This window comes from Trachymyrmex septentrionalis, unplaced genomic scaffold, assembly GCF_001594115.1.
Source record: "Trachymyrmex septentrionalis isolate Tsep2-gDNA-1 unplaced genomic scaffold, Tsep1.0 scaffold16, whole genome shotgun sequence".
Taxonomy (NCBI): Eukaryota; Metazoa; Arthropoda; class Insecta; order Hymenoptera; family Formicidae; genus Trachymyrmex; species Trachymyrmex septentrionalis.
In genome coordinates, this window is record NW_017304758.1 from 4,165,737 (window position 1) to 4,193,448 (window position 27,712).

At 42.8% G+C, this 27,712-nt stretch overlaps 1 protein-coding gene across 1 annotated transcript in view; it reads right to left on the reverse strand.

Moving 5' to 3' along the window:
* Positions 1-27,712, reverse strand: part of LOC108746154 (serine/threonine-protein kinase 17B-like) — a 124,109-nt gene that overhangs the window by 23,086 nt on the left and 73,311 nt on the right. The window contains exons 2-3 of the mRNA XM_018482737.1: positions 9,794-10,006; positions 8,722-8,860 (exon numbers count right to left, since the gene is read on the reverse strand). Of these exons, the coding sequence (XP_018338239.1) occupies positions 8,722-8,860; positions 9,794-10,006 (352 nt within the window). The remainder of the gene's footprint in view (positions 1-8,721; positions 8,861-9,793; positions 10,007-27,712) is intronic.

Genomic DNA, 27,712 nt, shown 5'->3' on the forward strand with positions numbered 1-27,712 from the left:
TATATATATATATATATATATATATAAAACAGTGTGACTCTCTTAACGCGAACTTGGCGCAGCCTACTATTCGGTGCTGATTTTATCGCCGATATTATTACGCGGGTCTATTATTAGCGGGCAGTAATATGCGTGGCCCGACACGCGACTTGCCCACGTTTATCATCGCCTCGGCGATTTGTTGCTCGAATAAACAAGTCGTCGGCGCATTAAATCCGTAGCGATATATATCTGCATCTACGAAATATCGCACGACCAAGATTGTCGTAGGCGCTGCTCCGATCTCACTCAAGTGAAGAGAGACCTATTTGTGACGATTGCGATCAAGAGAAAAATACTCTGTCGTCGAGAGAGAGAGAGAGAGAGAGAGAGAGAGAGAGAGAGAGAGCTGCTTTAACCGAGGTGAATACACGATTATTTTTCTTTGATTTCAATCGTTCAACGTTGCTTCAGATGTATCGGCAAGAATTCTTGAGAAATCTCGAAAACACGCATTACTACGTTATCAACGATTCAGCATTTGCATTCTTTTTCACGATTCGTTGTGCTCCTTCGATATCTTCCGCGATATAACAATTAAAGATCGCGAATAAGGACCGAGCCGACTTGGTAACCACTAAAAAGGACGGCTTCCGTATTCTGACAGGATAACTAGAAATTCCAGTTTGCAGTATGCGGTGCAGAACTTTTATCGACGTTTTACGATCGCCATCGTATAGATTTCACGGGCAAATGCACGAGTCATATTTCCTATTTTTGCAAACTGCCCATTTGATCGAGCGTGCCCTCAGCGCGAACTGACCGCTCTTGTCTATTCTCGAATCAACGGCCGGGCATTCCGCGGCTAGAAACGGCCGCCCGCAAAGGATAAGCCGCAGAATGGATCGCGCAGCCGGATAACGGGAACGATGATTTTCCCACAAATGCACACGCGCGATTCTCTCGGAAAGTAGAGGAAATCTTTTTTTAAAGAAATCAACGTTATATTCTAAACTGTGCAACACCCTTACCCTTACGAATTTAACACATTTCAAACGGTCCACTCTTTTTATGTTAATTTAAGATAAATATGTTAAAAAGTAATACAAACGTTATGCAAAAATTAACATAAGAATGTAACGTTTTGTCAGAAATTGTGAAGATATATTTCTTCGGTGAAGTTAACATTTATCTCTCATTCGTTCATCTTGAAATTTTACTTTTTAAAACTATTTTCTTTTCAGGATATTTGTTTATGTATATTCGCCGCGCGTAAATTGTCCTATTTCAATACTAAGAAAAGTTAAATATTAATTTAGCAGAAGACATTCAAATAAAAATTATGTCAAATAACATTCAGGCAAGTAAAAAATTCGACGTAAAAATTTTAACAAGAACCGGTTTGAAACAAATACAAAATGTTGCCTCACCGTGTTGCGCCTTTTTTTGGTGTCTACAAAAATAAAATTGATACGATGTAAAAAAAAAAGAAAGAAGAAAAACACGCATGGCTCATAGACAGATCTTTCGTTTCATTTGTCTACTGCGCGAGTCTTCGTTCTCCTAATTAATATTTGCCAACGTTCTCTACGTGATGGATGTGCGTGAGTAACGTTTGCAGCCGACTCATCGCGGCGGAATGCAAAACGGAGCATTAGGATCGGGGTTCGCGGCTCTGGGAAAGCACGAGAGAACACATGGAAAGACCGCAATTAACGCGACTTCGTCGTGCAAATTCTCGAATTTGCACGGCCGGCGGACGCCGAGTTATTTCGTCGCACGCGGCGACGACGGTGTTCTCAGCGCTCGCGCGGCTTCTCTCCGGCGCGTCGCGGCGCGTCGCGGCGCGTCGCACGTCGACGGATATAGCTGCTCCGTTTCGAGCACGGTGAACTAGCACGGTGTGAGGCCGGCTTTAGAACACCGGCGCCCGAAAGTTCGTGGCCGTTGGCCAAGAAGACCGCTTTGGACGTCGGCCAAGGAATTCGCGTGCATTTTTCCATTCATAACCGCGAAATCTATATTTAGCCGCGGCATATCGTGCGAATTCGTGGCACGGCGTTATTTTTAGGATGAACCCGAATGCGCTCGTTAACTTATTCGTCGGCCAATTGCCTTTCTCGGTCGGCGCTAGTAACCGCGCGTCTTACGTTTCGTGCACGTAATAAGATGAACATTAAATCTTTTCCTCTTAAACGCAGGATTGATCGCTTTGAGAAAAATATTCCGCCAAACGGTATCGAGAGATACCCCGCAAAATAATAATTATTCTGCAGTAATCGTTGTCAAAATTCTTGCGTTAAGTTTTAAATATATTCGAGCGTTAATTTAGTAATTGTTATTTCACACATTTTACGTTGACATTCAACATTTCTTAATGTTAAAATCATATAATTCCTGAATAAATAAACAAATATCTTAAAAATAATGTAGTTTTATAACATAAGTTCTAAGATAAATCGATAAAATATGTTAATTTAATATATTATAAAAATGTCAATTTTATTGAAGAATTATACTTCTGTATTATGCTTATAAATTGTGTCAGTGTAATATATTTTACGTTAATATTTTACATAATATTTGTGTTACTCACATATTTATATTGTATTAACAAACAAATTTAGATGCACCGTTTGGGATACGTAAAGTATATTAAATTCAATACAAATTTTTCAACCGTGTTTAAATATCATTGATAAATAATAACAGGAATACTATAAAAGAAACAAAAGATCATTCAAATCGTTTCGCAACAGCTAAAAATCAGAATTCCGCTCATCATAATTGAACATCTCGATTAGAATTCTAATTGATATGATTATAGAATCTTCTGATTCGTTTGTTTTCAACAAGAACTTTTTCTCAGTGTATTCTTATCGTGGAAATTGCCTGAAACTGCATCTCGTTACGAGAACAAGAAAATTGCATCAGCTGTGCGAGCTCGTGGACGAACACGGATAAATATCGTGTCAAAGTTATGCGCGCATAAAACCTACCATCCGTGTCTCATTGTATATTTGCTGTGTACCAACGGTGTAATGTACGTCTAAAAAGAATTCCGTCGTGCATCCGCTTTGATGCGCCGTCGCACACGTAGATATGAAGAAAAGCGATTCATCGCGACATGTATTTTCGCAATATGCAAAGCCGATGCGCGTCTTGGCCGGCTTCCAAGACATATCGACCGTCGAACTCTTCATCGGCTTATTTTTCTCAGCGTTCTTGAATGACCGCGCGAAAAATAAACGCCATTCGCTCTCACAGGTCAATGAATCGAAAACGTTGCCGGAGCACATCTGAATAACGATGATTCACTGCTAGCCGCCGAGAGAGGAGACTGTATTATTCTTATCCGTTTGAGCTAATTAATCGCCGTCGCTTATAGAATTCGCGATCCAAAAATATCGCTTTTGCATTCTTTGAGTCTCGAGAGAAAATCCATTATTGTTTTGTAACAACGGCTTTTTTTCCAAATCAAGCTACACGATGACAATGTAGTACAAAATGTTATAACTAACGTGACACAATGTTACACTGCTCGACACTATAAAACGCTAAGTACGAGTGTAATAAAATATTACCAACTTTTCCAAAAATTACTCGATAGTCATGGTTATTTTATAAAATGTACATTTAATAAAATCATAAAAAAAAATCATCGATCCTGAGAAATATTTAAATATAATTTAAATCTAAATTAAAATTAATAAGTCTATTATATAGATACACGCTATAATACTGAGCAGCGTTCCAACAATTACTTTACATGGCGTAACACAATGTAACACAGCGTGTCCTAGCTGGAAAAAAAAACAGCCAATAATTATTTGAAACAATAAATTAGAATTGCGAATAAATTGAAATTGCGTAGCTGTACCGCAATAACAACACCCGTATCGTCATTCACACGCGAAATTATCTTATCAGTTGGAAAACATTGAGCTATCAGGATGACTTGGTTCTGCGTAATCATCAGTTTTATCGCAGCGGCACAGGATCGATAAGATGCCGCAAAGGTCGATACGCGAACATGCGATCTATTCAGCGTGATTTTTCACAACTGCGAAAAAGATTCGATTACGAAATAACTGATGACGCTCATACATGAGTAGCTATAGTTACATATTCCTATAAATCTTGCAAGTCGCGCAAAACGACGGAAGAGAGGGACGTATTTATTGGTGTTTAATGATAAATCGACGTGATTAACGCAAAATCGCGAAAGCCAAGTAATTGGATTGTATAACTTGCCGTCGTCGTTATGCGAGATACATTAAAAAGGACATTCAGGATCAAGAGAGGTAGAAGTCTGAATGTGCGTGTCGCCCAGGAACATTATTAATACAACTGGCTCGCCTTGGCTCACCCATATCGATCACGCCGGTAATCGATAAACATGTATTTCATATACCTACGCGCGCACGCGAGCGCAGTGTGCAAATCGCAAATTGCAAATTGCAAATCTTCGCCGTCAAATAGGAAAGACTGGTTGGACGCGACGCGTCGCGCGCTCGCATAAAACTTCATCGTCGAAGTTGCGCGTCGTCGCAACCATCCCTCGCAAATTCGATCGCTTCGCCGATGGGAGAAAAAGAATTAAAAGTTCCTCTCGTCGCTTACTTATTTTCAACGGCCGACACGCGACACGCAATAATCAGATAACGAGGCATATGAAAGTTAAAATGGGATTTATTTCTGATGATCACCACAATGGCAGCCCGGCGTGATAAACAAGTTATTTTTAGTCCCGCGAGGATCACCCGTTTGAAAATATTAACGACTCTTCGGTTCAATTACGTTCTTTATGGATCTCCGTTCGATGATCTCGACGTTCTATCAATGTTATTTTTAGAGACCCTATAAGAGTATCCCTGATAAACAAAAGTTTGATAGAGAACGAAAGGATTTCTATCAATATTTGTATCGTTTTCAAGTTTATATCATTTTCTACACTGAAAAAAAAGGTTGCTGCAATTTAGATAGCAACAACCAGTTTTTGGTTGTAGCAGCCATATAAAAATGCTATGCTATATTTTACCATCTAAATTGTTGCAGCAATCAATCTTTTCTTTTTAGAGTATCGTTGACCTCACGAACATCATGATTGATCGGATATGAATCCTATCCATATTTTATCGGATTCTATAAAATTTGTACAATAGATTCCTATAAGATCTGATTCGAATTAGTGAATTCACGAATATTATCCACGTATTCAAAACAATAAGATTTTTCTATCATTCTCTATCAACTTTTTTTTATCAGAGATTAGACGACAAACTTTTGATTAGCTCGTTGTTTTTGTCAACTTCAGTAAGTTAGAATGAATAAGATGGTACATTGAAAAAAAAATGTAGTCAATTTTAATAAATATTTAATTGAATACTGGCAACTGAACGTTTACTTACAGTAAGTAAATATTTGTTCAATAAAAAAAATGATTGTACAGTATGGAACTAAATATTTATTAAAATTAACTATATTTTTGTCTCAGTGCATAAATTATAGAATAAAATAGCGTATATAAAAAGCAACGATATATATATATATATATATCCTTCTTCCTCACTTTTGTTTAGACAAAATTGCTGGCCAGACCTCGTTGTAGGATTCCTACTATTTAGTTCCTGCTATTCCTGGTTCCCAAATCCACCCGCCTGAGATTAAGCAAGGCACCCCGGCTCAATTACGCGACTTTTATGAAACATCACGCCGCTTGAATGGAGTATCTGCCTGCGACGAAAAATTATTTTTAGTCCCACGGAAAATGCTGGGAGATATCTGGGAACTTGACGTGAAACGTCACGAAGCGAGCATAATACGGCGGCGAAATACGGGCGGCTATTTTCGTACAGACGCCCTCGACGCCGCATACAAAAATATTTCGTGGGACAGAAACGTCCCATTCGCGCCCAATTCGTGGTGGAATTCCATCGCTGTGAGCTGTTTCGTGGCGTTCCATCATTTCGTAGGCCGCGCACGTGTTCGCGTCATCCGTGTCATCGATTCTTCAACAGAATGAGCTTGTCCGTCGATCTGCGAAAAAAGAAGTATCGCTTGCTGGCGTGAGTCGCAGGTTCGATGATTACGGCGGAATTCAGGAACGTCGAAGGGAGAGGCGCGTATAGGATTAGATGAATCATGGAGGAGTATACGACGAGATATGCCCGCCCGATCTATTTTCATTTCTTCCACCGCAAAGTGTCAGATGACATAACGGCGTGGACGGTAACGCAAGACCGATTTTAAAATGCTCTTTCTATCGCTTTTGTGTCTCCCGACGAGATGTGCATGCGTGCACGTGCAAAAGTGTACACGTGGAAAAATGCTCACGCTGAAAAAAATGTCCGTGCGTAGCTCTACTCTACTAATAGAATTACGTTTGCCGTAAACGAACCACCTGAGATGCTTTTACACTCCAATTAAAAGTCATTATTATTAATTACATCGTGCGTTGTTGATTGTTCTACATTTTATTAGTATTTTTGAGATCATTATGTATGTATAGATTTACTTGATATTTTCTTTAAAAAAATATAAATAAGTTTCCTGGGTCAGGAAAAAGTAAAAAAAAACTGAAAAAGTAAAATCTAGAACTTTTTTAGCAAAAAAAAAAATAACTAAACTAAACTTCAATTTTTGCTAAGCACCTACCTAAGGTGCAAAAATCAATCCGTATAATTATTCATAGATTAGTAAAAAAAAAAAAATAACTTTCCCATTGGAAATTTAATATGTATTTTTTTTTATTTCGTTTTGTGTGTTTTGTAAACCAAATTTAAAAAAATCTATTTTGAATAAGCGTACATTTCCGGGCAATTAATCGATCGATCGTCCCAAGATATACGCAGGAAGTATATACTCTTCTCACTTTATAAAATATATATGTTTTTCTAATTCAACACAATCAGATCTATACTCGTACACAGTTCACTGTCTTGTTTTTCAGTCGGTATATAAGTGTATATTTCCGCGAAAATGTAATAGGATACATGGCAATATCAAGGAGAATGTCAACCTCGCAGAAAACGCTGAGAAGTTGATCTGCCTCGCGAAACGTATTGCGTGTCACGCAAGGTGTACACCGTCGGCGTACAGGAATCGTCCCTGATCGGCCGATTTGGCAGAGAGAACTGTCGTGCACGTATACGTTTACATAACGATCTAGGTCGATCGTGAAGACTACGATACGGAACATGCATAGCTCCGTGCAGCTGAGAAATTGCCAGAGGCGCCCGAAATGTCGTCGCTCTCTTGCCAGCGAGTTTCTTTCTAGCGACAGCTCGCCGAGATTCAGTGCGATAAAGATGCCCCGGACGCGTCTTTGGTCGAGATTCACCAACGCTTTTGGGAAAGAAGAAAAAAAAAAAGAGAAAGAGAGGAAGAGAGAGAATCGTTTCTTCTTCCGCGATAATTTCACTGATAAAGCTCGGAGGTACGCCTCGTCTCTTTCGAGATATCGTTCTTCATAAAAATGATCTTCATCGCATCGAACAAATCGCCAACTCTTTCGTATTATTGTTTCCATCGCGATAATTTGCAGTTACCTGCCGAGCGCCAAAAGACGCCTCGGGTGAAGCATTCTGTTCTCTGTGCACTCTCCTCCAAGAATGCACCAGAAAAATGAGATAAGAATTATTTGCACGAGCGACAATCTTCACCCGTTATCGTGCCCGGCTTGTTATTTTTAACGTCTAGAGATACCGAAGAGGCGAATCACGACGAGTATCGCGCTCGCGTTTTCACGGGTTTATTCCCCAATCTTGCAGTCGCAAAAAAAAAAACGGTACCTGGAGGAATTTATTATCGCTGATAAAACTGATGGCGCACACTGTTAAATTCATAAGGTCAAATTATGCCCACAATTTGTGTTATTTTTTTATCATTTATTCTACAAGTCATTACTGTTCCTTAATATGTCGTTAATTTAACTAAAACACAGTGGAGTTAAATAATTAAACTTACGAAACTGTATTAAAGACTCAAATTTAGTTTATTATTTACTAAGAGTAAACTCTTTAAAAATGGATCAGTATATTATCACTAACTTTAGTTATAAGCTACACTTATAACTGATGTAGTTATTAGCGAATATTTACTGTTTCACAGTAATAATTCACTTTTAGAAGTCATAATTTTCTGCAGATTGAATTTGCAAAAAATCATAACTTCTAAAAGTGAATCAGTGCTTTATTATTGAAAAACAGTAAATATCCGCTGATGATTACATCAGTTATAAATGTAACACTGAAGTCACTGATTTACTTCTAAAAAGTACGTCAATATGAACGTTTAATTTGAAATTGAACAATTCAACCACAGAAATGAATTGATTTATATTTTTGCACATAGAAATAACGAAATGTTATTCAATTCAAGGAATTGGGTTGCCATTACTCCTTTAATATCTAACAGTGTACGTAAGACACGAACAATGAAATACATCGCTCAAAATACTCGTTCGTAATCATTTTTCAATTCACGTCAGACAAAGAAAGTTGCTATTCAACATTATCGAAAAAATTTTAAGCGTTATTTAAAAAAAAAACCTACAAAATTGATATTATAATTGAACAACTTTCCTTTTCTCAGAGAGAAATCGGTCCGCTGGATATATTTATGTTCTTTGACACAAATGCAATTTTGGATGTTAACAGCCACACCTTGATCAGCCGGTCGGCGTTAGGCCCATCTTTACCATATAGTTTACCATATAGTCGAGTGTTTGAAAACACTTACCTTGATGTCGAGGTGAGCCACGTTCAGGGAATGCAGAAAGGCTATCCCGTCCAAAATCTGCTTTAGTAATCTGGCGACTTGCCGTTCCTCTGGAACTTCGTCTCGGTCGAGTATCATTTGTAATTCGCCGCCAGGAGCCCTGTCACAATAAACATTACTTGTCTCGCACGACTTGCACAATATTTACGTTTAGCACGTACATATACTTTTTTTGCGCGTCGGTTTGTTCCATAAATTCATTCAAATATACACAGCGCACTACGCGTCGGACGAATCAGCGTAGCGTATTTTTACGACTGATACCGCTAGCGACGTACGTACGTTTAAATCATGAGTTTACACTTTTGTCCTACTTTTTGAGTAATTAACAGTTGTTACGACATATAGAAAGCGCTATCATTGTCCGTCGTATAATTTTATTTCGTTTCTTCGTCACAGCACAAATAATCTAAACCAGTGATATGCAATCTTTTTAAATAGGTATTTCGATATACAATCAGATATACATTGAAAATTTATTTCACGTTACTATACAGTCGGAATACGATTTAAGTAGATAGCCATAGTACTCACAGTTATTTTGAAAATCTTATTCAAAAATTATGCACGGTTATCTTAAAAGTGGAATTCTAGAAAAAAAAAAAGTTCATTACTTTTACATTTCTCTATCTCATAAGGGTAAATAAAATACACAATAAATTTAACGCTCTATTACATAAAAATAATAAAAATTACAAAAATAAAATTTTTTGAAGTTCTTTCTGAGCTCTTCCATCTTCCCAGTTAAAGATAATTTTCAGAGGATTATTTTCAGAAATAAGTAAAATTTTGCTAGTCGCATGTTTATTCGTGAAAAACAAAAAAAAAGAAATAGAAAAAATAATTTTATTTTTTATCTATGAATCGACAGGCCGCAGGTTGCGCATCACTGATTTAAACAATAAACTATCTTTCACTATTCACAACGATACAATCTAAAGCCAAACGATGAACGTTATTTTATATTCGAAGGATACGTTCAAGACGATCCGACGAGAGTATACGAGCGATTGAGAAACGTCCTTGTACTTACAGCTCGAGGACGAGCACCATCTCGGTGTTGGTCTCAAAGACCTGATGAAGAGAAACGAGACGAGAACAATGGGCCGCGGCATCTAGCACGGCGACCTCGTGAAGCGCTTCCGCTCTAAGCTCCTGGGCTCGTCGCCGCTTCCTCAGAAACTTGGCGGCCCACTGCCTGCCGCTGGATCTCTCGCGGCATCTCCTCACCGTTGCGTATTTACCTCTGAGGAAGAAATACATCGTACATTAATCTTAATAATCACGTCGCATACGAAATATCGAAACGAGATATACCAGCGAAGAACCGGAGAAGCAAAACGTAATAAACGTGTAAGATACAACGGCGACACATTTGTAATTCTAATTCGAAATCTTTCAGAAGTGAATGTGATCGCGCTAAAGTAGATTTTTATCTTGACTTTTATAAATTCGGCCATTCTGCAACCATATTCATTCACTCGATCGTTCGTTAAAACTTCACTCTCGTATCATTTTTATCCAAGATTGTGAGATCAGAATACGCGCAAGAAAAATTTTTGTAAAATACATTAATATGAAAAATTTAAAATAATTGAATAAAACCAAAAAAAAAAACACAATCGATCAATAATTAGGTACAACAAAACTCTCCTTCTGTTTTTTTTTTTTCAATTAATAAATAAACGTGTATCTGAAAATGAATTATGCACAAAAATAAACTAAGTTATGTTCACAGCTATGACAAACTGTTAATATCTAATAATATGGAAATAAGTATGACTTAATATCTCTTCGAAACATGAAGATAGAACAAGAAGTTACCGAAATATAATTTATAAATCTATTGAAAATGTGTTGTTTTATTAAGAGAGATACTTCTATTCAAACATAATTTACAGAAACTTTTGTTGTGTTTTCTCGCTTCTGATGTCATAATCTGGAATAGTAATTACGAGTAAACAGGAACCTTAAAACGTTAATTGCGCGAGATATAAATGTTTCAGTCTCGCCGAGCGAATAATTAAGTTTCATAACTTTAGGCGTAATCGCGACTTTATGGACGATTGACGTGTACGTCCGCGCCATCGCCGATTGCTGTAATTCGTTCCCACCGGCCGGCATCGCTAATAAAGACGTTAAGAAAAGGTAAGAGCAAATAACACCATATCATACGAGGAAGTCGGACACCCGCAAAATAATCCGTCGCTTTCACTTTTTCCATTAATAACGCGCTTCGTTCCTCCCTTATGCTTTCCTGATTACAGAGAACGTGGCACGCCGAATAATTTTCTTCGCGGAAAAATCACCTTTTTCTTTTTACTCTGCCGTGCTAAAACATCACGGTGGTTGCGCACAACGCACATCTCCAATTCGTGTCGCGTAACACGTTCAGAGAACGAAACTTGCAATTTTTTTCCGCGGAATAGCTGTCGCGAATTCGAACGGGACGACAACAAATTGCGATCGCGAATTGAAGTCGCCAGATTGATTCGAGAAATTAAGCGCTTCCGCGTAACGTAACAGGGGTATTGCGATTGATTGCGATATCGAATCCCGCGATTCGATTGCGAAACTTCACCACCAATTATGCGGAGAACCAGGACGTCCTACATATACAAAATGCATGCTATACGTGTCCAGTATATATTTATAATATGAAACGGGATACATTAAATCGTGGTCGCGCAAAATGTAAGGCGGTGCAAGACTGTATTTTTTTTTTTTTTTTCATGTAACGATATTTTCGCGCGTAATAACACGGACGGTGATGATGCGCAATAATACCGTTATCAGTTTTAATGTCACAAGATTGCGTAAGCTCCGGGAGAGAGTTACGTGTACAATTCGCGCAATTTCAAGTTATTGTATTTATAGGTACAGCCGTTAGATAATAGAGTTGTCAAAGTGTCTTCGAGGCGCTTTCTTCGTCGATCCGAATTGAACGGTTTGGCGAGCATCGAAAACTGCTCGGGAACGCGCGAACCCGCTGTAATACGACGATCTAACAACCACTAGAAAGTCGCTAGTGTGAGCTCGCTAGGGCAATGCACCTATGCTCACGGGCCTAAATTCGAGCAGCGATAGTGAAAGCACTTGTGCGTATTATATTACATAAAGGGCTTGCCGCTCGAGGAAGTTCCACGCGCATTCCTCGGAAACGGAGAGCTTTAACGTCGATAACGAGAACGCGACACCCACTTTCCTGTCTCTCTGAATCTTATTTCATTCGACGTAAGACTGATAACATGTATGTCGCAGAGCCGCATAACACGTATGTCACAGTTTTCAAACGACACGAATATTCGTTCCCATGTCTAATTCTTTACGCGTAACTGCAGGAAGGATTGACGACGCGATAAATCTAGATACAACCCGACCGAAAGGGAAATCAATGCGTGTACGAGACAGAAAGTCCACGTGGGAGAAGTCGATCCATTATGTCCAAAAATGGGAAAGTGTGTTCGTTTAAGGGACGGAGAGAAGGGAAGGGAAGGGACGTGGCACTCTCTCGTGCGGGAAAAAATATTTTTCGGAGGTCCGTTAAAGGCGACGCGACGGTGAGAGATGGTCACCGGGTCAAGGGATAGATAGTACGAAAGGACCGCTCGACAGCCGTCGAAGTAAGCATCATTAGTGGCCATTGTATCATCCGGCGGTATCCCACAGAGCGCAATGATGGAGAATGGGATAGAAGTCGGAATGCCCGCGTCGATATCTCTCACTCTTCTTCTCACACTTTTTACTTAAACGATGCTACCGCGCGTTATGCGCGAAAAAAGTAAGAAATCGTTGTGCAGAAAATGAAGTTTAGAATTAGCATCCAAACTGAAGCTCTCTTGTAAAATTTCTGCGAAATTTTCTCACGTTTTAATGTTTTTATTGTCGGAGGATGTAAAACGAGAGAGAGAGAGAGAGAGAGAGAGAGAGAGAGAGAGAGAAGCGGAGAAAATAAGTCGCGGGATAAATTTATACGTCAACGTTTTTCGATCGTCTACAAAATAAAGTTTCACGTGGATACTAGTATTTTTTTTACAATATTACTAATTATTAATCAAATAACAATAATATGTGCAAAACTTATCATACCCTCTTCTTAATTTATTTACATTCATCTTACTGATATGTAGGTTGGCAAATGCGAGCGCGACTGAGAACAAATAATCGCCTCTTATCGGAGTTGTTGTCTCGTTCTAATTACTGGTCGTTAGTTGTTACAGAGGCAAAGTGTTAACGCGTCTCCCTAGATGAACGAAGACGAGTAGAACACGCGCCACGACACACAGCTGTTTTCACGATCACGCTGATTATCGAGCGCGATAGAAGCAGATGCGGGTCAACGATCGTCTCGCGATTTCAAGATTTCCTCTCTGATCAATTAGCGATCTAATCTCCGAGACGGACGTCGTAAGTTTCTTTTTTTTTTTTTTTTTTTTTTTTTTTCTTTCCATTCCACGCGACGACTTCTCTGCTCGGAGGGACGCGCTAACTTGATCTTCACCAAGTGAACAGTACGACCCATGCACGTTTCACGACATACGCAATTTAGCACGTTAAGAGGAATGTAATTAGGCAGAATTTTTCAACGCGAGATAAGTTGAAAGGCAAAACGGATATCTGGAAATATTGCCGCGTTCCATTCGTGAGAGAAGAGACTGCGGAGATCGTATCGATTTCATCGCCAAGCGAGAGCTCGTCGAACTATCTATACCAGTTTCCACACGGTGGACGCGTACATGCACGTATACGTACGCACACGCGTTTAATCGGGAAAACACGTTCGGGAACCGTTACATCCGGCGATCGTATCACGTATCGCAACTCCTCGCACGTCGCGAAAGGCATAATCACGATGACGCGAAAGAGAGAAGTCGCTAAACTCCACGCGAACGACGGCCTTCCGACGGTCGTCCCGTCAAAGTCTCACTCCTCCTCCGGAGCTGCTCCCTTTGGAAGAGAAGAGGGAAGAAAAGTGGTGGGCGCGAGATTCACTTCCGCGGAAAGCTGTCGTGTATTATCAACGAATGATAAGCTGTAACGAATCGGGATATCATCGGGCGGTGGAGAAGAAATCCGCGTTCTGGGAAGAGGGATCTCGCTCCGTCGTAATCTCCGTCGCCGTTTAATGGCACCGCAACTGTAAATCCGGCATCACAATGTTGACAACGACGGAGATTGTTATTATCGCAGTTGCGTCTCGGCCTTAATGGCCCCCGTCGCACTTGGAGATTAGCACTCCGGTGGCGAACGGGAGCCCGGGTTAAAACCACCGATTACTACGATCTCCAGCCATCTCTTCGCCGAAGAGAAGCTTCTTCTCGCTTCTTCTTCGCCGCTTCGATTAAAGACGGACTTCTCCGCTGCTCGCGCGAAGCAATCGAATCGAGACGGCGAAGGAAATTGTCGCGAGCTCGACGAGAAACGACGTCTGGATACGATTTTGTTGACAGCGAATGGCTGTTAACTGCCATTCGTTTCGCACGCAACAAGTTCGTTTGCCAACGTATCATCCGCTTGCATTATATTTCCAGGAAGACTGTACAACTCATTAGTTGAGAATTGATAATTTAAATCCGTTTCTGTGCCCGGGAATTCGAAACGATCGCGAAGCTATGCAATATCCGGTTTAATTTCACGTGTACGTCGTTATTTCCTTTGTCAAATCTGTAATGAGACATAACGATTCCAAGTAGCTTCTCTAATGAAACGACAGGTGTAATTCTGAAAATATAGCTTGAATTACACACTCTTTTTTATGCTATGACAGTGAGATGCATCTGCAAGGCGGGGAATGGCACTAATCTAGCGAGTGGAAGTTGGTCCGGGGTTCGGATTGCATAAATTTTAAAATTGCGATTCCTTCACCTGTCCTTTGCAGCTGCCATCGGACTATTACTGCGGCTCTTGCGCAGCTTACGCTTAAAAAAGAATCCCTCTCACAGGTATACAGGTGTTAGCCGCGGAAACTTACATCCAACCGCGTTTACACGGTAAACTGTTTTTAAAATGACATACAAAAACGAACAAATTTATATAATTTACCAAGCGGTGTTTGAAAAATGAAGAGATTTCTTTTAAATAAGAAAAAAGAAAAAAGATTAAATGAGATGAAACAGACGTTTTAAACTTTCATTTCAAGTTCTCTCATATTATTTCATCAATCGAACAATCGAAGTTAAACGGAAATCCGCGGAATTGCACTGGCTCAGTGGTGGTCTTCCACTCAACGTGGAAATTGAAAAACGATTTCCCTTCTTTTTTTTTTTGCGCGCCACGGCATCGACCTCCTCGCGGAAACGTCCTCGTCATCGCGTTGCCTTCGCCAGTTGCTTCAGAGCCGAGTGGAACGTAATGACGAGATCGGCGAAGATGAGACGCGGTAATGAAGCCCTTTGTTGCCACGCATGGAGGCTCTCTCCATGACGACTTCGACTTGAAGAAACGTGTTTCTCGAATGACTCGCGGAGTATCGTTATTCCCTTAAAATTTCCAAACTTTTCCCGGAGCGACGAGATATATGCAGAAGCATGCTCTTGCGAATGGTCGATAGGAAAGTCCAATCAACGGTATCGAAAGCAAATAGAAATTCGACATAATGCAATCGAGAGTGGCCGGTAAAGATTACGACTTCTATTAGCGTTTACATGCGTCCCTCGTGCAATCTGCAGACGTAATTTAACGCCAGGCTAACTGCAACCGATTTAAACCGGAGACCTTCGATAGCATCGGCTATTTGTGTCATTAATAGGGTCAACGCATAATCCGTTCGAGCGAGATTAAGATTGTACCTCGTTACCGCGGCCAATAACCCGATTGAACGTAGCGAGATTACGTTCGCGTGCGAGTAATAACGCCTGGTTACCATTGGTGTTAAGTACCAATCTATTAATTGGCGAGCCACTTTATTGCGATCAGCGTTAAGGTCGATTTGATGCTAACTTTCACGATTTATATAAGGGTTTCCCCCCCCCCCTCATTATGTATATAACCGTTTATTGTATAAAATAAAGAATTCTTGCCTACCTCGAATTTTTGCCTACCTTCAGAGAAGTAGACTTAACCCCCCCCCCCTCCACCTATGAAAACTATTACACCTGATTATTATACCCAAGTTCTAAAGCGTCCTGCTTGAAGTACCTGACTAGGTAGTAAGTAAGTAAATCTCCGCCTTACAGCGACTGAGACTAGTGAGATAGGTTGAAAATTTTTTTTTTCATCAATTTAGAACTACTAGGATTAATCGTACAGATTGTACAATCAAGTAAAATTTTCTCTTCAAATGACCCGTTGCCGTAGTCGAAGGTTAATCACGGGCAAACTATTCCAAACTATTTATCAACGTGCGTCGTGGATCTCGAGAGGTTCCCAGAGAGGTTCTAGCTGGTCTCTCTCTCTCTCTCTCTCATTAAGCCGCATCTGCCAGAGTGAAAATTCTCGTGATCTATTACAGGTGCAAGCACGACGAGAGGCTCGAGAGAGGTTAACCCGATTTCTTTCCACGGCATCCTTCTCGTGGGGAGTGTTGCAACTCGCAATGCAACACTCCCGCCGTCATTAGCCTTCGTCTGGTTCTCCGCATGCGACGCCAGGCCACTTTGCGGCTGCGGACGGGTGAAATCCGAGGAAAGTCACAGTCGTGACAGGCAGGAGGATGCACCGAGGGCCTGAGAGATGGGACGATCGGATGGGTCGAGGTTTCCATCTCGATCCTTCGCCAAGGTCATGGCTAAATACGCAGGCGTCGTTAACCTTGACCAAGTACACCGTCGCGGCTTCGCGCCATCACGGAGAAATCATCCCACGGGGGTAGTCACGCGTGAGCGTCTTCAGGCTCTTCTCTCATTAAGTTTGTTTTCTATCGCTGCTTGCGCTGGAGACTGCTCTGAAACTTTCCTTCTTACTTGTCCCAAATATCAATCATACATCAATTTCGTTTCAACCTTCAAGTAGTAGATGGGCTGTAGGGTGGCCCCTACGCAGCACCCCAAGTTTACTTCGTCAAGAAAATCTTGTCCTAGGCAAGAAAAATAAAAAGTATCGCTCATAGTCTGTCTTAAAGTTCCTTGTTTTTACATTTTTTTATCCTATAAGAATATAATTAATGTAAATTAATATAACTGTAACAATAATATTCTAATAAAAAATACCAACGAAATTAAGACTGTTCCTTTAGAGTACTCCGAGTACTTAACTTACGCATCTTTAAACCATCTGTCTACTTAAAGGTTAAGTGCAAAAGGTATATACACTTTTAGTTGAAAGAACCAGACCTATTAAGAGTGAGTTCAGTTCTGTCCAGGAATAGAAGACAATTTTCGTCTCGGCGCAGATCACAGATCGCAGATTGCGTGCTAGACGTTTAGGAATATCTTTGATACACATCGCGCAGCAACGTATCATCGCCGCCGTACATCGTCGAGCACTTTGAAGAGCTGGGAAAAATTATCTTACTTTCCGCTACAGCGAGCATTTCATTCCGGGGAATGTAATTTCAATCAACCCGGGCATACCGTAGATCTTATCGGGGGACATGTGCTTCTCCACGCAGAGCGCGATGTTTTCCCATGTTACGAGTTTATCGAGCGGCATTTCGAACACTCGCGAACTCGCGGAATATTCCCGCAGGGAATTCTACCCGATGCGGGAATTAAGGCTCCGCTACCTGCTCACGACGTTAGTTTGCATTTCCGCGGAGAAATCGTCGGTAGCGACCGTCGTCCGCAATTTCTCGTTCGCAAAGAACGGTGAAGTGCAATATTTCAACTATCTCTAATTCCAAATACAATTTATCGACTTTTTGTATGCAACGCGTGCGCGCCATATAAGAAATTCAATCCTATACATTATACTTTCGCAAATCACTTTGCCCGCGGCACTCAGGAAGACGAGGTTTGTTGCGACAATTAAGTTACTCGCTGCAATTAACCAACTATCGCGGAATGGATAATTCATGTAACAAGAGATACGCGCCTTATCGCGTTTTCCAATCCTGGACTAAAGCAGCCTCGTTAACGAGAAGATGCAGAACGTAAAGAACGGAATTCCAGAATGCATTATCGTTGAAGAGAGCTCGGTGGGTGCGTCGAGACTGAAGGCATGACCGTCGACTATCGAAAGAACTTACCGCCGTAGATCAAAGATCGCACGACGGGTGCGACTCTTCGAAGCGCGCGAAAAACACAGGAAACGTGGAACGATGTGGTGCCCCGTAATCTGTAGAGTCTTTAATTTAACAAACTCCCTTCTTCGATGTGCCGATCGGCGGCTTAAAGACTAGCGCGTACCTAATGGCACCCTGGTGATCCTTCAAGAGCGCTTTCCACGAGCTCCGAAACGCCCTCTCATCTCCGCCGCCTGTCCGTGTGCCGGAGCGTTACCGAGCGGTAGCTACGAGCGCGTTTAAGCCCGACGTCTTTAAAGATGGGAGGACCTAGCTTTTAAGGATGACCCCCGGCTAGCGAAACATCATCACGACTACCGGCACTTCCCCTTCACTGCCTCTCTAGCGTCTATCATTATCATCGATTTGCCGGGTCGGCCGTTCGATGTTGCGAACATCCTACGGTTTATGATTTCTTTCCGAAAAGCAACAGTTTCGTTAAAATTCATTGACGATTGCGAAAATACCACTTGCGAGATAAGCAGTTGTGCGAAAGCTATTTATGTAAAGTCCGTTCTACAATTGCGTAAGCAAGTAGTTGTAAGTAATTGCAAGGACTGACCAACCATAGTTGATTATAGGAAAAATATATTCAACTGCACAGAGAGAGAGAGAGAGAGAGAGAGAGAGAGAGAAATGTCTGGTGAACGGAGCAGAAAATTCTGATTATATCAATCCGAAATTCCGGAATTAGATTCCACAACTAGAATTTTAACTAGAAAAATTTTAATTCGTCCATTTTCAATTAAAAATGAACGATTGAAATTAATCCAATCAGACATATTTCTCTCTCTCTCTCTCTCTCTCTCTCTCTCTCTCTCTCTCTCTCTCTCTCTGTACGCGATTGATCGATTCTTACAACCACGACCACTTACAACTAATGCTTGCGCAATTGTAGAATGGACGTGAGCCGTGAGTTGCAAGGTGGATACCTGTGTACCCTTCGCGCGCGAAATCGTATTAGATCCGTATCGCGGCGAGGGATTTACTCCGGTACAAAACTGGATTGAGCCGAGAATGTGGGAGACAGAGCTAAGAAACAGAGCTAATCTCCCCTCTCTTGAATCGCTCGCGTGCTTCCACGGAGGAGTCCCTATCTCGAAGAAGTCGCCGCATCACGTCGTCCGCGCTACTATATTTACCGCGCATCTACTGATTTTTAACGAACGTCCCGTGACTTCCGTAAGAAGCGAAGATGGATCTCTAGCAAGTCGGGGCTTTTTTTGCTATGTTAACATCATCAAGCGTCCGCCGGCATACCTGCACACGGCAAGAAAGCGGCCTCTCCGAGGAGGTCCGCGATCCGCTTACGATCCCCAGGAAGCTCGAGGCTTTCCGAGAAGGGAAAGGAAACCCAGAGGAGGAGGAGGAGGAGGAGGAGGAGGAGGAGGAGGAAGAGGAGGAGGAGGAGGAGGAGAGGAACTACCGTTCGTGTCCGCGGTGGCGAAGACCTAATTTTACGCCCCAGGAGTCAAACCGACCGGAGGATCTAGCACCGCGGCGTGCTTCCTCCTCCTCTCCTCTCCTCTCCTCTCCTCTCTCAGTCTCTTCCTTCCGCGGAAAGCATCGAGTGCTCTACGAACTCTCTGAACCACAAAGAGTCGCTACCGAGGAGGGAAGCTCGATCGTTCCGTTGCCGTGCTTCCGCGATCAAAGAAACTCGTTGCCGTTTCCCGTTTCCGCGGAACATCTGGCGGGTGTATTTGACTCAAATGGCGAATTGCCATGTCACAGGCTTCTACGGCAGACTTCTGTAACTACTACAACTAAAACTGCTCGCTTCGATTATTTTGCATGTAACAGAAAAAGCTAAAAGTGAATACTGAATTGTTCTTGTTTTTAATCCACCTATACGTATATCGAACTTTTTTAAAAAATCAACAATGTTAATTTTCCAGAAAATTCCCTGGCTTTTCCCCGATCGCCCTGAACGAGGGATATTTTTCTGATACCCAGTTTATCACAGCCCTGGATTTATATTACATACGTGTAAGTGGAAATAGAAGCCTCACTCATATCGCGGAGACGCCGCTCGGCATCGAAGTGAGCAATCTGTCTAATTCGGAAACTTTGTGCTTTCGTTTTAATGGTTCGGCGCGCGTCGGAGAATTTTGAGCGGGAGGAATGTAAAGACTCTCGTACGACTTTCCGATCCGACTGACCCTTTTTCCCGTTTACTTGGTCCGCGGCGCCGACCTAAATCGACCCAGATCGATCTTCCTGTCGGAGGGAACATGGCCCTTAATCGCTTACTTTCGTTCTACCACACTGGCTGCGCCCGGTTACAAGTATCTTACGCTTAATATTTTGTGACACAACAATACTTTCACGATGTTTGCTTCTCTTAACCAGCGGCACGGTAGTTATTATTTGTACGAGTACCGTTTCTCACCGATATTTTTCGTGTCAGTGCAAATCTTAGGCCCGTATCGCGACTCGATATTAATTCGCTTGCAAAAAAAAAAAAAATAATAATAAACTGAATAGAATCAAGGCTACTAAATGTACTCGATGTATATCCGTTAGGAAAGGAATCAATTTTTATCTCGCCGAGAATCTCAGCGACGTACAGCTCGACTCCTGTACGAAGAATCCTTTCGGATCGCGTAAACGGAAGCGTCTCGACAACGACTTAACGCGGTAGTCCCGCGGATGCTGTAGAAAGTACATACTTTCTCCGTAGCGTCTCTCGCGAGTGTTTCGTATGGGTGCGTATGACTTGAGACGCGCATATTAAAGCGTCTCTCCGGAGAGATTATGTCGCTGCACTCACACGCATGTATATCCGTCACAGGTGCAGCAACGAATAACTATGTGCGCGCTCCTTGGCTCTCGCTATCTTGCGCGCGATCTCCTCTCTCGCCTTTCTTCCTCGCGTTCGTCTAACGTCGCGAGGACAAAAATCAGCTTGGACAGTTTCCTGGGAACACCAGCCGATTTTATTGTCGTACGAAACGTAATTAAGATACAAGAAGACGTAGCACGTACATACACGTGTTATCGTAGAAATTCTAACGTGTCTCCGGGCGAGTTATAGAAGAATTATAGACCGCAGCTACGCCCGGCGTACAATGAACGACGGTTCAGAATGATCTGATCTGGCTCGAGCAGAAATTGCTTTAACGCAGCGACTCGGCGCAAAGCTAAATTAAATTCGACTCGCGCCGTCGATGAGACTCGGGTGATGATGCTCGCCGAATTCTTGAATTAACAGCTCTACAGCGCTGACGCGATGGGTCTATTATGGGCCGATTCAATTATAAATCTATTTGTCAAAAATGTCAATCTTCTTTATGCTATGCCCGCAAGGATTATTCTTATTAAAATGTACTTAACAGGGATTCATTCTTTTTTCCTACAAATTATGTCGTTTTAGTTTTTCCCCGAAAGTAATTAATAATTCTAATTAATACGTACAATAATGAGGGAAAAATGTTAAATTTTCATAAAATTACTATCTATAAATTAAATAAATCTTACAGATCGTGTAACTAGGTTAAACATTTTCATTCGGTCAGCTGCGTAGGGTTAAATACTGAATTTCCTGTCATCGCATCTAATTATTGGGACCGTTGAGGCAACGTTTCCCGCCCGCATGTATACGTATCTGCAATTTCGTCCAGGAAGGAAAGTCCCGTTCCCACGAACGCGCGGATTTACGGAGCGTGGCGCGACTCTCAAATCTCCTCGCGGGCTCATTTGAACTACGTGTACCACGTAGTGCGCGGATCAACGACCCCCTCAGGGGTCAGGCGCGTTAACTGCTGGTTACCCCGCAGTGCAGAGCCGCACCAGGAAATCGGCGCTGACACCGACGCGTTACACGGGATAGACAACTATCGATGGCCGTCGCCATCGTTGTCATCGTCCTTTAAGGATCCATCCATTAGACCTCCTAAGTGCCTAAACATGCCGGTCGGTTGGTCGATCGGTCCGACGACAAACCTTCTTCTTCCTTCTCTGTCTCACCCGTCTTCTTCTTTAGGATCTGCTCCTTTCTCCAAGCATCGTCGTTCTCACTTCATCTTCTCTTGCAAATACACACACACACACACACATTCCTTCTTTCTCTTTCCCTCTCGTTCCATCTGGCGCCCCTGCCATCCCACCTCCTCACCTTTCTGCCTTCTTCGAGGGTCATCGACATTCGCACACCGGGCGACATTGTACGCGACCGCTGCCGTGTTTCCTGGGTCGTCGCAGTTAGAAGCGCGCTCTCGGCACGCACCTCGCGCAAGATAATATCGGACAACTTCTAATCATGAGCGTGCGGGTATAAAATAAATTGTACAAATAGACGAGTCTGGCGCGGCCACGCGGTAATTACCGCGCGGTACAACTCGCGATTTAACGAGGCTGCCGTCGAAACGTCACGATTGTAACGCCCAGTGTTCATTAATAATTCTACGCCGCGCGAAATCGCCCCGGAACGGGATTGCTCCTAATACTGGTGGTGGCACATAGGCCGCGGGACACATTGTTATATGGATCTCCTCGTTATCGAACGCGCGTCTCGCTGAGAAAACAACCGGGGTACACGCTCGTCTCTCTTTGCGCGCGGCTCGCGCAATTTCCGCGTCAGCCTGCTTCAGTTTCTCGAGCGGCTCTCAGCCTCGAGCAGCAAATAGTCGATGGAAGAGAGTTTACCTTATTACATAGTCCGCAACGCGGAAACCGGAGCGCAGCTTACTCCCTGGCCGCCATTAATTACGCCCGACCACGGCAGTAATTAAAGAAATTAGCGGATATCTAGGCACGGAGAGAGAACGACGTCACCATCTCCTCATCGGCGGCGGCGGCGGCGGCGGCGGCGGCGGCGGCTGCTGCTCTCTCCTCTCTCTTGCACCCTCCTCTTTCTTTCTATTTATCTCTTGAATGCAAATCCATTGTGCAACGAGTGCGACGAGGTGGACTAGCGTTACTACCAACGGAGAAATTCGTTCCAGTTGCATTCGCTGCTCGTTAGCCAATTGCACAACGTTGCGCAACAACGTCCTCTCCTGTTGTGGCTCTTCCTTTCTCTCTCTCTCTCTCTCTCTCTCTCTCTCTCTCTCTCTCTCTCTCTCTCTCTCCTTTTTTTTGCACGCATCCCGCGTTCATGACTTTTCTTAGTTGAGGCAGAATCAACACGGGTTGCTGTGTGTGTGAAGCCGGCGTATTATTTCATGAGATACATTAATTAACTTATTAATTACTGAGAGACTTTATTTTCCATTGTTCTAGAATTATAAACAGATTAAACAAATATTTCTACCTATTAAAGCAAAAAATGCCACAATACAAGCTGAAATGTCAGGTTCGCGCAACAATTTCACTTTGTTCTGGGAAAAACTTCGGCGAGTCTTGAAAACGTGAGTTTCAAGTCGAAGAATTCAGTCGAAATCCTTTGTAGTGGAGCGTTTTATATGTTTTATATATTTTATCGAATCGTAACTACGGTTTTTATCAATCATGTTACGACAATAAAGAACTCGACATGTAGGTCACGGATCATTTCGCCATCATATGCTCATCCCGCGTGACAGATGTATCGAGGTTGTCCGACCATTAGTCTCCGGATTCTTAAAAGGGGTATTAACTTAATTGGTGTTGTTCGAGCAGCGCGATTAACCGCGCGATTATCCTCATGGTAGGTAGCGCGTAAGAACGCTGTCGTTCGTCCGGCGATAAACAATAATTGGTCGGTCGAGTTCACGAGCACGAGAGGGGAAGGTCGTCCAGCATCCGCCGGATGTATCTCGGAATCTCAACCGAGAAACTTGGATTCCACGATTAATCTCGAGCGTAAGAGTTAAGCGAGAGGAATCGCAACTCTTAAATCTGCGGTTTAAGTTATTACTTCTTACTTCGTTCGAAATTATTAACGCAAACGCGCAAAGGGACGTCCTCGTTAAAAACTAACGATCGGATCCAGATCCGTAATCCAGAGTTGTACATTACGTCATTTTTTTTTTATCTTGTTTCATATCTAGTTCCGGTACTTGAAATTTGTCATTTTACTTGCATATTTAGTGGATAGTATCATCGCACGGTGCTGCTTAGGAAAAGACTGACATTTGCATAAGTGACATAGTCGCGTTACTTATTATTACGTAGATATTATTCGCGGACGACACGTAGCGTATCGAATGTATCGTGCTGTTTTTCTGAAACTGCAAGTACGAAAAATACACGGAAGATAATGTATCTAATTTTACCGCAGGTAGCTGTGCGAGCTGTGTAGAAAGTAAGATACTTGAGCCTAGCTGTTCTACAAGACTGGTTTTGACGGGAGATTAATTGCATATCGTTGGAGCAATGGCGGCTAGCACGGCGTAATTACCCAGGTACGAATCGATGTTGAAAGTACTAAACGTATAATGAATATGGACTTGATAATTATAATGGCCTTTTATTTTTTCGCGCGCGATTCTCGTTCTATCGGAGGCGTACGAACAATTATCTCACAAATCGTAATAAATTCTCTCTTTAACGAACGAACACCTTTAAGTCTCAGACGCGGAATGGAATGGAATTCTAGAGTAGATCAGCGCGAATAAGTCGCGGCTCTCTCGATCTCTGTAGTGACACAAGTCGACGGGATTCCAGGGTAGGAAGGGAGCGCGAGGTGTCCTGTGTGTCACATCTCGATGACGTGTGGCGTCGTGACCTCTTCGTGGTCGCGTATTATTACTGGCACACACACTCACACACACGTGCACGTCGTGCTCGCGGGAACGCAGCAAAGCAGCAAGCTGCGACCCGCAGCGCGCGAGAGGCCTTTCTAATCGCCCGGAGATACCTTCGTGTATACCCACGTTGGGGACGCGCGCGAATTTACGAGCAACATGACCAAGCACAACATACGTCGCGTCCGTTTACCGATCCCACGGATCCCACTGACATCATCATAGGTGATGTCCCTCTTTTCTGCGGCTGAACTGTACTCGAAATTTTTAGGAGTGAAATTTCACTCCGAGAAAAGCGACAGTTGCGCCAGTCCGGCAAGAGTGAATTTCACTTCACTCCCCCTCGAGGAGTGAATTTCCCAAGGTCAACTTTAACGATTAATCTCGCCTCGCGAGGCACAGCTTTTCTCTCTGCCACAGTTTCGTTCGTTTTGTGCGAAAAATAAGCGCGAAATAAGCCTAATTTCAAGATCGGATGTAGGGGGGGATAAACTTAACATTCATCTTCAGAGCCTCTGCTCTTTCGGAGAACGAAATTGTTCACTCTTTGCAGAGATTGAAAATTGACTCTAGCTTGGAGTGATTCTTCGCTCTTCGGGAGTGAAATTTCACTTCCAAAAATTTCGAGAGTAGGGTACACTTTGAAAATTCAAGTGAGATAGCCAGAGTATACGTTTGATACTTGGCGAGATAGACAGTTTTAACGGGGTCTAGTGCAGGAATAAAAAGAAAAAAACCGAAAACTCGTATCTCTCGTCCCAGGTTAATACTCGTGAGATCTATTCCCGAGATACATACCTGTTTCAGTAGGCGCGAGGAGGCCGTTACACGGCGCGAAAGCGGGAAGAGATGCGCGCGACGTAAATCTCGTGTGAGAGGAACGTTACTCTGATTTTTCACGATACCGATATTCTATTCAGTCGCAACAATTCTCTCCGGCTGAAAAATTCAAATCAGATGCAGAGGAGTATTTCAGCCCGAGCGATTTATTCGCGCACCTCGGAAACGGTACACCACCATAAACGTTCGCAACAATGACTATTCTCTATTTCCGAGGCAGCCTAGGCTCGGGCATTAAATCGCGCTAGCGCGTTGGACAGTCAAGGATCGTTTCGTCGCGCTTCCTCGTCGTTACGATCGGACACACGAGAGGAGCGTAGTTCCGAGTCGGAATCGAAGTGGGAAAGCAGCCTCGTGTCGAGGCTGAGAATGACGACTGGCGAGTTAAATGCGTTGCCGCGAATCAAGCGGATACTTAGAAAAGCCCCCGGTGGGTCGATCATCGCTCGTTAGCGCCATTGTGCGTCGAGCCAAGACTGCGACGTGGCGTGCCGCGTTACGCAACGCACGCACGCCACGCCACGCACTTGATACGCACATCGGTTTGCGGCTCGCCAGGATCTACACGGGAGAAAAAGTGCACACGTCGGGTGTCGCGTAGCGGTTGTTTCGTCTCCTTCCACGCGCGACACAACGGACGTGTCGTGTCGGTGTGCGCGTGTCACCATACGATTGATGGTGCCTCATGGCAAAGCTTTTACGAATACTCACGAATACATAATTGAACATAATTGAACGTCGCAGTGGTATATTATAGTAACCTATTACGTGACGTCGTCTAAAGGACTGCCTAATAGAACGAGTGTACTAAACGTATTGAGAATTGTTATCGGAGGATGTCGTCGCGTTGGAAAATTAAATAATACTAAATGACAAACTAATGATGGCTCTTGTACTTAATAAATAATATAATTGACGTTATAAACTCTCTCTCTCTCTCTCTCTCTCTCTCTCTCAAGTCATTTGTATACTACAGAACTATAAAGCTTCGTCTCTTTCTTTGCGTTTTATAATAATTTATTCGCTAAAAAATGACAAATCGACACTTTATTATTTTCTTTAATAACTGCCGCATAATGCGCTGTAGAATACAAGCGCGCGCGGAATTAATGTCGACTCCGTAACGGTCCGATAATTGGGCTGTCACTCGTATTTTTCTATTAAATATCATCGATCACGTACAGTGATAATAAAGAATTATTGGAATGTTACATTAAACTCATATAGTTATCTCTATTCCTTTCACTGTAATTACAGCCGACGCGAGTATACCTCGCGATTAAAGTTACACGTTCCTATCATGTAAAGAGCCGGTTTGGCACATAGTCACGCGATCGTGACATCAATGAAAACGGATCGATTACTCTTATTGCTATGATGAAACAAGAAGTCAGTCCCGCGACGAACTGATGATGAGATGAAGTCACATGATCGTTACATCGTACGATCTGGACGAAGTTCCACTTAACCCTTTTCGCTAGAAATGGCAGGCACAGATGGCAATTTACAAAGACGTTCATCATCGTATGCATAATAACTTTATATAATCCTAGTAGTAAATAACTCTTTACGAAAATTATAAGTTAAAAGCTTAAGTAACTCTATGGCGAAACTATATAATTTTCTCAATATTCTAATTCCGTGGTTATAACTCATAGAGAGATACTATTATAATATATTACGAGAGAGTTTCAAATGCACATGAGCGTCGTCGAGAGCGATCTGGGGATAAATCTTCGAGTCGTGATCGCGCGATTGATCTGTGATCCTCTTATATCGTCTCGTTCCCTCGACGCGGACGCTCGCAGGTATCGCACAGGTATCGCAGTTAAATAAATAAAACCGCTCTCGCAGAGAGACGAGAAGGCAAGGGGAAATGCCGATGGGGGAATGTCGAATAGGGGAATACCGGAATGGTAATTTTATAGGCAGGGGCTCGCTTTTCCGCTCGCGCTTCTCGCTTGACCTCCGACCTTAAAACCCCTCCTTCCAGCTTCCGATTCTTCATGGATGTCACGCTCGGACAAAGGAATGGAGAAGAAGACGAGCTCTCTTAAGCAGGCATTCGGATGCCGCGCGTCACTTCAGGGTCGCGTACGAGGTGGAATCTGCGTAGCGTAACTTTTCGCAACGAGAGTGCGTGCTTTCTTCGCGCGAAATCCTTGACTCGCGCAATATCGTCTCTCTGCGATCCAACGTTCCAAGCGCACGCGCGAGAAAAGGCAACTTCCCGTAAACACACAGAGACGTCTTCTCTCTCCCCCCCTCCCCCCCCCCCCCCCCC